The 14,140-nt window shown below is 43.9% G+C and overlaps 2 protein-coding genes across 2 annotated transcripts; one reads left to right on the top strand and one right to left on the bottom strand.

The window, feature by feature from the left end:
• Positions 1 to 6: 6 nt before the first annotated feature.
• On the bottom strand, positions 7 to 9,436 carry fkbp9 (FKBP prolyl isomerase 9). Its single transcript, XM_053447004.1, has 11 exons — positions 9,182 to 9,436; positions 8,396 to 8,744; positions 7,184 to 7,329; positions 5,014 to 5,203; positions 4,771 to 4,916; positions 4,037 to 4,226; positions 3,101 to 3,246; positions 2,482 to 2,671; positions 2,053 to 2,198; positions 1,719 to 1,882; positions 7 to 1,620 (listed from the first exon to the last, which is right to left on the bottom strand). The coding sequence occupies exons 2-11, from the start codon at positions 8,596 to 8,598 to the stop codon at positions 1,441 to 1,443; spliced, it is 1,701 nt and encodes a 566-aa protein (XP_053302979.1). The 5' UTR covers positions 8,599 to 8,744; positions 9,182 to 9,436; the 3' UTR covers positions 7 to 1,440.
• crtap (cartilage associated protein) lies at positions 9,369 to 14,093 on the top strand. The gene is made up of 7 exons (XM_053447005.1): positions 9,369 to 10,506; positions 11,579 to 11,728; positions 12,273 to 12,444; positions 12,523 to 12,651; positions 12,798 to 12,943; positions 13,034 to 13,117; positions 13,699 to 14,093. The coding sequence occupies exons 1-7, from the start codon at positions 10,045 to 10,047 to the stop codon at positions 13,744 to 13,746; spliced, it is 1,191 nt and encodes a 396-aa protein (XP_053302980.1). The 5' UTR covers positions 9,369 to 10,044; the 3' UTR covers positions 13,747 to 14,093.
• The last annotated feature ends 47 nt before the right edge of the window (positions 14,094 to 14,140 follow it).

The following is a 14,140-nucleotide window of genomic DNA, read 5'->3' as shown; positions in this document are numbered from 1 at the left end:
CCAGAGTATTTTTTAGGTCAGGTAATTTATTCAAATTAAAGGTTGTGCTGACGATGAAACAATCCAGCCTCAGCGTTATTCCTGAATGAAAAGTAAAACAAAAAACTATCCTCGCTCGCTCGCTCACTCACTCACTCACTCGCTCGCTCATTCACTCACTCAGTCATGGAAAACGCAAAAGTCCTACATTACATTTGACATCAGGATGAAGACAAAAACCAGAGATGGTAAACAAGACAGTAAATGTGTGACAGACCGGAGAGGCAACCGATCCCCTGTAAGGATCATTTTCACAGCAGAAAACACAGAAGGCACCTCGAAGAAAACAATATGATTTGATTTGTTTAGCTTTTTATATTATACTGACTTCGCAACTACACTCAATTTTTCTATCTGGCAGAAATGTCCCTCACAGAATTCTGACTGATTATAGGTGAAACAGTGGAAATCGTCGGCTGTAAACTATGTAAATATAACATTATTCTAACTTTAAGCTCTGATTTAACTTGCCACTTATTTTCACCTATAAATAGGTAGTCTTACAGTGAGTGATGGTCCTGGAAGGTATGTGAGAGAAGTTCCCTGCACAACCACAGAAGGTTAAAAGCAGTTGTAGTCAGTTACAGAAGGAGTGTTGAATGTGGAGATCGTGGAGGCCTTGGTTTGTTCTCTCACACAGGAGTGCTTTTATACCCTTCAAAATAAAAAAAACCTTAAAACAAAACATGAAGAGCTTACAGAGCTCCTTAACTCCAAACAGGTGATATTTTGTATCTGATGCACACAAGATATTAACTTGTTCTCACACACTAAATATCTTGTGCATGAAAGAAAGAAATGAACTTGTTTGCACATAATATTAGGTTGTTCCCTCACAATAAATATCTTGATCGCACAAGATAAAAACCTTGTGGGAACAAGTTAAGGTCTGCGCAGCAAATTATTACTGATAATTGCCTTTCTCTATACAAGAGAATTTCATTGTATGACACTCTTGCTGAGTTCTCTCCAACTGTGACAGAGTGCATCTGAAGTCGTTGGAGACGCATAGGGAGTTTCGTAAATTATCTTGATCGTACAAGATGTTTATGAAGATTATAAAAAAAAAAAGATCACCTGTCGTGCCTTAAACTCCGTAAGAGGTTGATGGGATAAGAAGTTAAAAAGTCATTCACTGTCTTCACAGTCCTCTTATAAGAAGTTTTCTTTCGAAATTTGAATTTGACTCTAAAACAGCGTCTTAAAGGACAAGACACCGGCATACCAACATCTCAGTCCTCAAAACAAATACACAGAATCTCTCTCAGTATTTTTCCCCTCTCCGCACTTACTTAATTTACATATAAAACCCCATCTTTTTTTTTACTGTATGACCACATTTCCCCAACTGTCTGACCCGTCACCCCTACACCCTGAGCTGAGTCTTTACACTCAGTCCCGTCATAGCTCGTCGTGGGTAGTCGCTTCATCTGCTTTGAGTTTGAACTCTGCCTCTGTGATTGTTCCGTCTCCGTCGCGGTCCTGGTTGGAAAACATGTTGTCGATGATGCGATTGGGATCGAAGCCGGGTGCCAGGCGGCCTTTGCCCTGGTTCACCTGCTGCATGATGTAATCAGTGAACTGAGGAAGAAGGGGAGAGTTCAGAGAGTTTAACATAAGAACACACAGACGCCATATACCACATGTAAATATGACAGAAACAACAGGTCATCTCGTACCTCAGAGGGCTCCACCTGCTTGTTCTCGTCTTTGTCCATCTCAGCGAAGAGGTCAGGGGACACATCGTCGTTCCAGATAAACATGTAGCCTTCAGGAAGTCCCTCCTCCATCTCTACCAGCTCAATGTCAAACAGCAGCACTGCGCTCCCTGGGACCTCATCAGCTGCACACACAATGAGAAATTTAACCGAGGGGCCAAAGTTTGAGATCCATGTGCTGATGAAGCTCCAGATTGCATACTTGAGGTCACATTGTCAAAGCTCTGTGTGTGTGTGTGTGTGTGTGTATGTGTGTTTGTGTGTGCATGTGTGTGTGTGTGTGTGTGTCACTTACGGACTCCTCTCTCCCCATAGCCCAGGTGAGGAGGAATAACCAGGTGCCTCTTCTCTCCCACACACATCTCCATCAGTCCGTCCTCCATCCCTGGCACCACCTGGTTAGCTCCCAGGACAATGTTGTATGTCTTTCCATAGTTATATCTAAAATAAACAGAGACCCAGTGAATAATACAAAAAAAAAACTTGCCACTTCTCCCGATTACTTTTTGCTTCCATGCTACAGAAAACAGGGATAAATAACAAAATGCATGTTTGCTCTAAAGGCAGGACCTGACCTGACAGTCACTCCCTACACCCCATGTGTTTCTCTTCTTCCCAAAGATCAGTGGTGTCATTCTTTAAAACGATGTCTCTGTGTGTGTGACTCAGGTTTCTAAGGTGCTTTGCTTTCCAGGGAAACAGCCTTCGACTGTCTCACACTCACGTGGAGTCGATGGATGTGCCGTCCATCATGGAGGCGTTGTAGTGATATTTGACGAAGTCGCCCTTCTTCGTTTGCTTGTCGCACTCTCCTGGCTTGTGAATCACAGTGACTTCGGTGTTGTCTGACGGGTTGTGGAAGTCGATGATGTCAATGTCGAACACCAGCACCGCTGATCCAGGGATCTTAGTGCCTGAGAGAAACATGGTGTGGAAAAAAGTTTAAATATAGAATGTGGTATTTTTGAGGCAGAAGAATCTTGTCGAGGTCGGTGTTGAATGAATTCTCAGCGGACCCAGTACTTACAAGTATAATATTTATTACACAAGAGTATACAAGTCGGACGGACACCATGGTATGCCCGGAGAAATCACAAAGGGGGCAAATGGCCCTAACACCTGGAGTAACACTTCCTGAGACTGGTATCTTGCCATTGTTTGAAAGTTCCTGTAGCTAAATTTATAACAATAACATATCCTCATTGTATATAACCATGTTAGAGCTGAATATACGACAAGAAAGAATGTTCGGATGTTCACCAGAGTTCAGTGTATGTCTAAAAGCAGGTACACACATGCAGGTAAACACATGTACACGCACACACATGCACACACACACATACCGGTGCCTTCTTCTCCATAGCCGAGATGTGGGGGGATGGTGATGGTGCGTTTCTCTCCGACACAGACTCCGATGAGACCCTCGTCCATGCCAGCGATCACGTAGCCTTTACCCACGTAGGTGTCATAGGTGCGATTACGTGAGTAGCTGTGGGGCAGAGAATATTAACAAAAGTATTATCACACTGACAAGGGTAAAAAAATCCAGTCAATCTGTAAAACATATTATATGTATTATAACACATAGTATTTTATTGAGTCTCATCTGGTAGAAATGACCTTCAGAGGGGAACTGCTTTTATACTTTGAGGACATTTCCGAGCCTGATGTTTATACTTTTACTTGAGTCATTTTAAACTGCTTGAGTAAAGAATGTGTGTACTCAGAGTACAAGAGGAAGGCCGTCCTTGACGTCTGTTCAGAATGTGCATGAGAGACTCTTGGACCGGAAAGAAATGCTACAGGTGAAAATCCACAAAGTTGCAGTGGCTAGATAAGAATAGAGCTCAGTGACTTTCTGTTCCTAAGAAAGCGGTCAAGTTTCATTTTCTCCAGAAAGGGAACTAAATGTTTCCATATAATACATTTAGAAATGTTAAACATAGGCCTCCATTCTGATTTGTATTCTTTTTACTGCCGATATAATGTATAAGGCCAATATAAGAACAATTAGGAAGTGTTTGATTTGAGACTTTTAGGGCTTATACATTTGTTGTGAGTGGCAACACAAGATCGAAACTACTTGCACTGTTATTTTTCACAAACAGGAAATGAACATCAGTGGTTATAAAGTTTTGAATCTCTCTTTCGGTCTTCAGTGCACAGGGAGATGCTGCCATCCTGTGGCTGCTTAAAGAACAGCAGTAGGCAAAATCTGTGGGAATTGAAAGTTCAATAATACAACAAATCTGATGAATGATTAACATGGACACACACACCTGGAGTCAAAAAAGGTCCCGTCGAGGAGGCTGCCGTTGTAGTGGTAGCGCACAAAGTCTCCGGTGGCGGACTTCCTCGTGCAGGACTCGGGCACCTTCTGATTGGTCACTGCGATGCCATCCCTGGGGTTGTGCAGGTCCAGGAGAATGACATCGAACACCAGAGAAGCCTGACCCGGGATGTCGCTGCCTGGGCGAAGAAGAAGAATGAGATAAGGTTAAGAGAGGAAGAGAAGCAGGAATGGAGATAAATAATTTTGACCTGACTAGGCACATTTCAACTCCCTTGTGCCCCTTTTCTTCAGTAAATCAGATTTATCACACTGGCACCAAGAAAAGTATCATCTTAATCTGCAGTGATAATACTACAATCTATAATAATTACAAAACACCTCAAGGTTGTAAAAAAAGAAGATTGTTCTGATTATTTTTTCAAAAAGGAAAACATAAAATGATAGAAATAAACATGTCAACTTATAACTTACTATTGTTTTGTGCTACTACACTAATCAATGAAAATGATTTGTTGAAGAAGAATTCATTAGATCACACATGAAAGTCCCACATCAGCACTAGCAAAAGTTTTCTCTGCTCGTTGATATACAAAGTTATGTTACTTCAAATAAAGCAAGTGCAGTGTGTAACTGTCTCTGTATATGTGTCAGTAATTTCTGTTGTGAAAGGTCTGTAATCTCCGAGAAACAAATAATAATAAAGACATTATCAACACTCACCATCTCCATTCTCTCCATATCCAAGAGAGGGAGGCATGGTGACAATGCGTCTCTCTCCGACACACATGCCCAGGAGCCCCTGGTCCATGCCAGCGATCAGCCAGCCAATCCCGACGTAGGTGTCGTACGTGCGCATGCGGGTGTGACTGCATTGAAGGATTGATAGAGGGAGGAGAGAGGTTACGTGTGTGTGAGTACAGGTGCATTTCTTTTTGGGTGACTGGGGGATTGCACAGATCGAACCTGGAATCAAAGAGCGTCCCGTCCAGCAGCGTGCCATTGTAGTGGTAGCGCACGTAGTCAGACACCTCCACCTTCCTGGAGCAGCTGGAGGGCGTGTGGTACGTGTCGATCTGCACGCCGTCCTCCGGGTTCCACACGTCGAGCAGCAGCACGTCAAAGTGGAGGATGGAGTCCGCTGGGATGATGTCACCTGGAGAGACACAAGTCATTCACCCATCAAACTTTATTAAGAATAAGCATAAATAAAAATAAAACACAGATACAACTAAATATATTCAACTTGAATTAGATACTTTTTTGAGAATAAACTGATATAAATACATATACATTTTCTGCACCGCTTATTCTGTAAAATAACAGTTTTTATATGAGCAAATATAAACACTGACACTGATATGTTTGTGAAAGGCTCATATCGACTTATAACGGTCAATCGATATCCATATGATAATAAAGCCTGACTCATGAGATTTATATTTGGACTTTTGTCAGTTTATGCATATTTTAAATTGAACTGATGTTTTTTTTAAGTTTAGAGGCACTAAGATAAGACTTGATGCACTTTTTATTCCATTGTGTCATCCCATTTATTTAAAATTATGTGAAACTGACACCAAATTTTATTGAATAAATACACACATCCTGCACTTTTCATCTTTAGTTTTTTTTTGTTTTCTTCTTCAGCTCGACAGATATCATGATGAATCGTTATGTATCCCCATTCGTATCATATCTCGAGTTAACCTGCGATTTCAGCCCCCAGTTAAAACCAGAGGATGAAACTTTAAAGTTAGAGGACTTGTCCTGGGACTGTCGATGGACACCAGCACAGTGGCTAACCCAAAAACACACAGCTCCTCTCTTGTAAACAGAGGTGGAGGAGGGGCGTAAGGACACTGTCAACAGCCATTAAAGCTCCACTGCTGATGAGCTGGCAGGTCTCTTTCGGTTTTAAACCTCTTTGTGCTGCACCCCCCTGCTTTCTTCAACCTCAGTTTTTACCTGTCCACACATGCCCCTCACCCTTCTCTCTGTCCCATTATCTAAATATTCCATTCACACACACACACACACACACACACACACACACACACACACACACACACACACACACACACACACACACACACACACACACACACACACACACACACACTTGTTTGCAGAGCTATCCTTATTAGGACTTAGCATTGACTTCCATTCATGGTGGACAGCCTAACCAAAACCTTATACCTAACCGTAATTCACATCTTACCCCCGACGTTAACTTTGGTCCCCATGAGGTCTACTGGTCCTGACGAGTTCATTGGTTATGTCCTAGAGTTGAACTAGTCTTTGTAAACAGAGATTTCACATTCCTTTGCTTTCATCACTACCCTTCTATAAAAAGTGTAGTTTATCAGTGTTTTTTTACACGATCTCATTCAACTTGTTTTGTTCACATGCACCTCACGATCTCGAGAGTTCCTCTGGCCTCAGCTGCTGATGCTCTGGGATTGGTTGTGCATTTACTGACTGCTGATAATCTTTATCCAGAGCAGCTCACTCTGACCGACTTCCTGGTCTGTGACGTCCCTCTGACGTGACCCAGCATGGACTTCTGGGAAGAGCCCACTTCCCCTCTGCTTCAGCTGACTCTCATTACAACTAGACACTTTGCTTTCTTTGAAGAATTTCCACACATGTCTGAATGATATCAACTGCATTTTAAGAAAAGGGTGTTTTATTTGCAATGTCAAGGAGAAGTACTACACTACCCACATTCCTCAGGTGCTATGTGCTAAGTGTCTATGATTGGTGGAGCTTGTTGTTCCTATGGAAACAAGGTTACATAAAAGAAGTGTACTGGAAGTTGTTGGAAAGGGATAATTTGCAATGGTTTATGGGATATGTAGTTATTTCACTCTTGAAATAATAATGTGCAGGGCTTTATACCTTTTGCCTTTTTTTAGATTTTTATATTATATGTGCTCCTAATAAAATATTTTGTACATCTCTTAGCTGGTCGGCCTGGTTCCAGGCTTAAAACTCTTTTTATAAGGATTTTCTGAAATGTCAATGGAGAAAATGATGGGAAATTTACTTCAAGAACCAGAGGGTTCCTGTACCCGGGCCGTCCCTGTTATGCTCTATATGCTGGGGAGATGAACACACACATAGTCATACACACCATATCCCTTCTTTCCGTAGGCGAGATGTGGTGGAATCTTCACCAGTCGTCTCTCGTTGACACACATCCCCACCAGAGCTTTGTCCATCCCTGCAATCAGCTGCTTCTTGCCAACAAACACGTTGTAGGTGCTTCCACGGTCGTAACTGAAACACACACATACACACATCACTAAATTATAATCATTATTTATTCAATTTCCAATGAAGCAAAGGCCATGCAGTAAGCCTGAGGCTTCTTGGGCTTTAGAGGTCTGGGGGCCCTGGACGGCTCCCCACTTTGCCCAGTTGGTAATTCAGCCTTCTAGGGACACTTTTGATGACTAAGTCAATGGTTCTCAGAGTGGAATCCAGAGACCCCCAGAGGTAATTATGATAAAGGCCTCTATAGAGGATTGCACATGTGACTCCAGTGTTCAGAGGAAGAGATTCAGATCAGATTTATGGACTAATATGATCACACTGGTGATCAAGTCCTTATCCTTAAGTTTGGAGGCCGCTTTTAGGACCTCAGAGGGTCTCATGGACTCCACATTGACCAGCTGGGAATTCCAAGTAGCCTACTATTCACTAAGTCAGTAGTAATCCCCCCCCCCCCCCAAAGGTCCTGCAAGTGGGCTCCAGAGGGCCTAGGGGGCCACTGGCCCTATCTGAAATCCAAATGACCCCATAACCGCCCCTGACCTGTCAGTATTCTGTTAGTGTTTTGTTTTAAAGAGACTAAAGTCACTTAGTAACAATACTAACTTAAAAAAATTACAATTTGTTACGATTTTTTATACTTCTTTGAAGAACACAGTGTGCTTGAGTGAGGAACAGTTTTCAATATATATTCGATGATGTGTGGCTTTACTCAAGGATTGACTTAATTAGGCACCTTACTGAATCAGGAACTGTGAATGGATGTTGATCATGTCATTGCCCCCTCTCTGTAAATGTGACCCCTTTATGGCCCCTGAAAAAAACTTAGATCCGCCACTGCTCTGAGCATTGGGGTCATATGTGCATTCATCTGTTTTGGTCTTTTGCATGAGAAAGAGTCTCAGCCCTTGAATGAATCGTGTGTGGATCCGCAGAGCTGCATTCAACCAGCTTGCCTGCGTGGCTCATTGAGCCGAGCCCACTACGCGCACTTTTACGCATCGCGCACGCAACTCGTGCACCCTGGGGACAAAAACTAACAACAAAGCTGGTTCTTCTGCGTGATACTCACCTAGAGTCGAACTTCTTGCCGTCCGGGAAAACGCCGTTGTAGTGGTACCTCACGTAGTCGCCCACCTTTACTGCGCGCACGCACTTCTCCGGCACGAAAGTTTTCTCAATGAGAATGTCGTCTAACGGTACCGGGGGAGCGTTGCAGGCGGCGATCGCCACCAGAACTGCCAGGTATAACATGACGTGCACGCATGAGCTCATTTTCACTGCCGACAAAAATAAATCAATCGCGATGGAGATAAGCGAGAGTCAAGCCTGGGTTCGTCTGTCCTCCCTGTTCCACGGTTTCCTCCACTTGGATACAAGTCCTGCCCCGAGTCACAGAACAGGAATGATCCTGCATCAAGCTGGATGAAAGAAAACACACAACATCCGGTTAAACCCTCAAGATTAAAACCCCCTCTATGTCAAAATCAAATTACAACCAATCAATTTAAGCAAATAAATAAGGGGGTGCTACTTGTAAAGATTTAGATTTAACGTTTGACGTTTGGATTCAACAATAAATATTTAGATACATTTTTTTGATTTAGATTTCAAATTTAGATTTAGATTCAACATTGGGCATTCAGATTTAACACTTAACATTAAGATTTAGGTTCAAAATTGAACATATAAATTTCACATTTGGATTTAACATTTCCCGTACAGAAAAAAACACATGAACTTCAAACAGATGTGTTTACATGGTTTTGGAACATTTTGGTGGTTAAATGTGGGAAGCACCTGTAAATAGCCATGTGATAACATATGTACTACATGTGCTACCATGATTTATACTTACTTTGCGTTGCTTTGCTTTGCTTTGCTATAGACACACAAACACACAGCGTCGAACCGTAAATGGTCAACTGTGCTCTTATCTTGAAGTGCTTCCTGCTCCATTCTCTGTCTCTCTGGCTGCCTTGACGCGCACTGGGATTGAATGGGGCAGTTTGGGCACCACGTATTGCTCTTGCGCAGTTGCAGCCTCTGCGAGATGTGTCAACGTGGTAATGTAGGGGTCTCCTCCTCACAGCTGCAGTTACATCCCCCCCACCCGCGTCCATTTAAATCAGAGTTTACGCGCACATCTGGTTACGCCAAATTGTTTGACTCACACGATAGCACAACACGTGAGGTTTACGCATGGATGATGTTGAACACCATGGATCGTGTTGTGTCGGAGGGATTTAGGGCCTTCTTCTGGGTTGAGGGGGGCCGGAGCAGGAATGTCTCTACGTGGCAGTGGGAGGAGAAGGAACAGTCCACCCTCACCGGGGGTTTGATGCGTGACTGGGATCAAACGGGTTTCCACTTTGAAGAGACGTGTGTTGTGGAGGAATAACCTGTTGGTTAAAAACATCGGACCAAATGGCAAACTTATTTTTCCCTTTAACAACAAAGTAGAGAACTTCCTCCATCATGTTAGATGATAAAAGCCTGTTCTCTATCAGCTTGTAGTTTCTGTATAAGAACAGAACAACAGCAGTGATTTACTTGTGCGATTCAGTGGGAGGAGCAGCTCATCCCAGGCCCCGCTGATCCAGCCCTGCGCCCCGGGGGGAGGGAAGGCTTTGTCCGGGTACGTGGTGGAACTTGAGGCGGTCCTTGCGCCCCACGCACTCACCGTCCCAGCCCCTATCCACCATTTCCCAAACTTCAAAAATGGCACCCTCCACCTCTTCACAACTCATCTCTGCGCTGCTGATCGCGCTTGCCGTCTCGGCGGTGCATTCCCAGTACGAGAAGTACAGCTTCAGGAGTTTCCCCAGACACGAGCTGATGCCGCTGGAGTCCGCGTACAAATACGCACTGGACCAGTACACGGGGGAGAAGTGGAAGGAGACGGTGGAGTACATGGAGGTGTCGCTGCGGCTCTACCGGCTGCTTCGGGACAGCGAGGCCTTCTGCAACCTCAACTGCAGCTCCGTGCGCCTGGAGGACGAGGACAAGTTCGCGGAGTTCCCCGAGCTGCGGGCGTTCGGCAACGTGATGAAGAGGGCGCAGTGCCTGAAGCGCTGCAAGCAGGGGCTGCCCGCGTTCAGGCAGACCATGCCCAGCCGGGACACCATAGACGAGTTCGACAGGAGGGAGCCCTACAGGTACCTGCAGTATGCCTACTTCAAGGTGAGCCAGCTCCGCGTGACCCACAACAACCAACCTGGTGGGACCTCTATGGTTATATTAGTCTCTCCCCAAGGTTCCTCAGCTCACACCAACCGGACGAGGCACATGCTGGAGTCTGGTTCTTCCTCATTAAAGGGATGGTTCACCCAAAAATGACAATTCCCTCATTGTCTACTCAACACTGTGCCGATGGAGGGGTAGGTGAAGTGTCTGAGTCCACAAAACACTTTTGGAGTTTAAGGGGTAAACAGCATTACAGCCAAATCCAATACAATTGAAGTCAATGGTGACCATTTCTTATAACGTGAAAAGAAAACTTTCCTCCATACTGCTCCTGTGGCGTCATCCAAGTGTTAGTAAGCCCCGACATTAAAATTTGACTCGAAACGAGGTCATTTACATCAGGTTTTTAACCTAAATGTCGGCTGTGATCTATTTCGCAGCTCCGGAGGAGGATAACAGCGACATTTAGGCTAAAAACATGCATCACTGTTTACCCTTGAAACTCCAAAAGTGTTTTGTGGAGACAAACACTTCCTACACCCCTCCGTGAGTATAGATAATGAGTTTATTTTCACTTTTGGAGGAACTATCCCTTTTAAAGGGGAGTATTCATTCCACAGTCAACTATGCAGGCCTGTTGTGTAAAACTCTTGGGTTCCTCTATCATTCAGTCAGGTCTTGACCTGACTATGCATTTTGACATTCTATATGTTGTGATCTGGTGCTATACAATGAAATTGTCATTTAATTTTCAATTGGTGGCGATGGTTTTACCCAATTTTCAACGCATGACAGGGATTTTTCCTGATGTCAGCAAAACGTGCCACCGGTGCACTGGGGAGGTGGGGGGGGCAATACAGGAGCATGTCGGTTTGGTGGTTAAAGTGACAACACATAGGAAATTCCCCAATACTGTCAAAAGTAACAAATGCATGTATTGGGCAGCAAAATTATGAAACATTTACGACCAAAAATAGATTTCTCTGCATTATAGTGTCCGTGCCACATGTGTGTTGTTTAATTTAATGATGTGCACTCACACAAAACTAACAGTATGTGTTTGTCTCAGTCTGACAAAGTGGCCAAGGCGGTTTCTGCTGCCCACACCTTCCTGCTGAAACACCCAGATGATGAGATGATGCAGAGGAACATGGCGTACTACCAGAGTCTGCCGGGAGCAGAGGAACACCTCAAAGACCTGGAGACCAAGTCCTATGAGGTACATGCATCAGATTCTCTGCGAGAAATTAGACACGGGAAGACGCCGTGGACACAGGAGTCCCACCCATACACACACGTATTAGAATATGCACAACCACTCTAACCGTCCTGTGATCTGGCTCTGTGGCTGTGCCGATGTGGTAGATGCCTGTGGTCGGCATAATGAGAAGGTCAAGACTGAGTTTGTATGGATGTAATATCATACACTGGGTATAAAGATGGACTACACTATCTTGTCAGCTGTGGAGGACCCTAGCCTCTAAGGATCTTGGGCTTAGGGCCTGTTCTTGTGCTGCCAAGATTAGTGCCTCTGTGGTTGATACTCACCAGTGCCTCACCAGGGATCCTTATCAGGCATTAAAGAGGAAATTCAGATTTCCTTATGGCAACCGTTTTTTTCACAGAAATAAGATGTTTTTCTGTAGACAGTGATTCAGATAATCATTGTCAAAGTTGATTTCTTCAATCATACCACAAATTAACATTCAATGACTCACCGACTGTCATTTTTCCCTGTGTTTTTTTGTCATGTTGTATTCCAGACATTATTTGTGCGCGCAGTGCGGGCGTATAACGGGGACAACTTCCGTACCTCGGTCTCAGACATGGAGCTGGCTCTGAGGGACTTCTTCAAGATCTACGACGAGTGTCTGGCTGCGTCTGAGGGCCCAAGGGACGTCAAAGACTTTAAAGACTTCTATCCCTCCATAGCAGGTCTGTACAACATTTAGTTATTTTTCCCTCGACTCTCTGAACATTCAAGAGTTAATGGTTGATATAATTTCATTCCAGATCACTATATCGAGGTCCTTGACAGGAAAGTGAGGTGTGAAAGTGACCTGACACCGGTTGTAGGAGGATTTGTGGTAGAGAAGTTTGTAGCCACCATGTACCACTACCTGCAGTTCGCTTATTACAAGCGTGAGTATTTCATTATCCCAGATTGTGTTCCTTCCATCTATGTACTATATAATTATGAATGAATTAACATTTTTGGAAGAACTATCCCTTTAACAAGTCCGTTGGGTTAGTGTCTTGTGGATTAAGAGGGAATTTCTGTGTTTCAGTAAATGATCTGAAGAATGCAGTGCCGTGTGCAGCCAGCTACGTGCTGTTTGACCCCAGTGATGAAGTCATGAAGAACAACGTGGCCTATTACAAGTTTCACAAAAGCCAGTGGGGGCTGACAGAGGAAGACTTCCTGCCCAGATCAGTGAGACATGTTAATGATTTCGCACCTTACACGCTCAAACTGAGTGGTTCACATTAACGGGTTATTTTGTTGTGTGTCTGTTTGCTACAGGAGGCACTGCGGTACTACAATCAGACCACCATGCAGCTACAGATGATTGAGTTCTCCAGACAGCGGCTGATAAGCGATGATGAGGTGCGTGAGTGCGTGTTTTTGCATCAATTTGTGTGTCGGTGCTTCACAGGAAAGCTTCCAGCCAGGAGGTTATCTCAGGAGAAGAGATCATATCATACAGTCTAGTACACCCTTTAAAAATAGGTCGGCATTGTCCTCATGAAGTGTGTCAGGGTTTACATCAGGTAGCTTGCTGCTCTCACAGGCTGTGTCCTTGTGTAACTTATGGAAAAATCCTATGTCCTTTCGTCTGGTCACATGACGCCCTGCAGTACAACGTGGGCCCTGTTTTTATCAAGCCTGCGATGTCACACACGACCACGGGGTGGCAGCACGACACTGCATCTCTGTCAGTTTTAATGATGCAGCTCAAGGACTGTGGTGATCAGGGCGATCCAGCATAGGCCAGAATTACCTACTGTATGCAGCAAATACCATTCACTTGACCTGGCTGTGATTTATTTAGTGATTGCAGGTATGATAGGTCACAGAAGTGTTAGTGGGGGAACTGAGGATAATTCACTGAGAGGAATACATCACGGACCCACCTGAGTTGTCTCTGGTTGATTCTTTTTTGTGTGTGTTTCTGTGTGTGTCCACAGGGGGAGGTGGTGGAGTTTATAGATGAGTTCCTGGACGATGATGAATAGCCCACGTTGGAAGCTCTGCCTTAACACTGAAGAACAAGAAAGCGGCACCAGTTTGTATTTATTGGGGTTTTTTAAGAGGTCATAGGGTTTTGTTTTGTTTTTACCTTGCAGCTTCAAATCCTGAATATTAATCCCGATTATTTGCGGATAAAATACTCAGTTCAGAGGTACAGTGTCTGCACATTCAGCACATTAAATGATGCATGATTTTTAAAATGCAATGATGATAACTGAGACTGAAATGTTTTTACTCAGTGTTTTACAAATTCATTCCTCCGCTTTGAATCATAGATGTTGTCTCTAAAAAAAAGGATCATGTCACAATAAAATGACGTTTTAAATATCAATCTCTCTCTGGAATATGTGTCTATAATAGAAGTTGAATTTAAGACAT

Source organism: Pleuronectes platessa, chromosome 18 (genome assembly GCF_947347685.1).
Source record: "Pleuronectes platessa chromosome 18, fPlePla1.1, whole genome shotgun sequence".
Classification (NCBI taxonomy): domain Eukaryota; kingdom Metazoa; phylum Chordata; class Actinopteri; order Pleuronectiformes; family Pleuronectidae; genus Pleuronectes; species Pleuronectes platessa.
The sequence above is the reverse complement of the archived record's forward strand: the minus strand, read 5'-3'. Positions and strand labels throughout refer to the sequence as shown.

What these genes read in the sequence shown, in the direction of transcription:
- crtap (XM_053447005.1), top strand. Translation starts at nt 10,045, where the DNA reads ATGGCACCCTCCACCTCTTCACAACTCATCTCTGCGCTGCTGATCGCG. An exon ending in TGGAGACCAAGTCCTATGAG is followed by an intron (nt 11,729 to 12,272) that starts GTACATGCATCA and finishes GTTGTATTCCAG; the next exon opens with ACATTATTTGTGCGCGCAGT. An exon ending in AAGACTTCCTGCCCAGATCA is followed by an intron (nt 12,944 to 13,033) that starts GTGAGACATGTT and finishes TGTTTGCTACAG; the next exon opens with GAGGCACTGCGGTACTACAA.
- fkbp9 (XM_053447004.1), bottom strand. Translation starts at nt 8,598, where the DNA reads ATGAGCTCATGCGTGCACGTCATGTTATACCTGGCAGTTCTGGTGGCG. An exon ending in ATATGGAGAGAATGGAGATG is followed by an intron (nt 4,227 to 4,770) that starts GTGAGTGTTGAT and finishes TTCTTCGCCCAG; the next exon opens with GCAGCGACATCCCGGGTCAG. An exon ending in CTATGGAGAAGAAGGCACCG is followed by an intron (nt 2,672 to 3,100) that starts GTATGTGTGTGT and finishes TGTTTCTCTCAG; the next exon opens with GCACTAAGATCCCTGGATCA.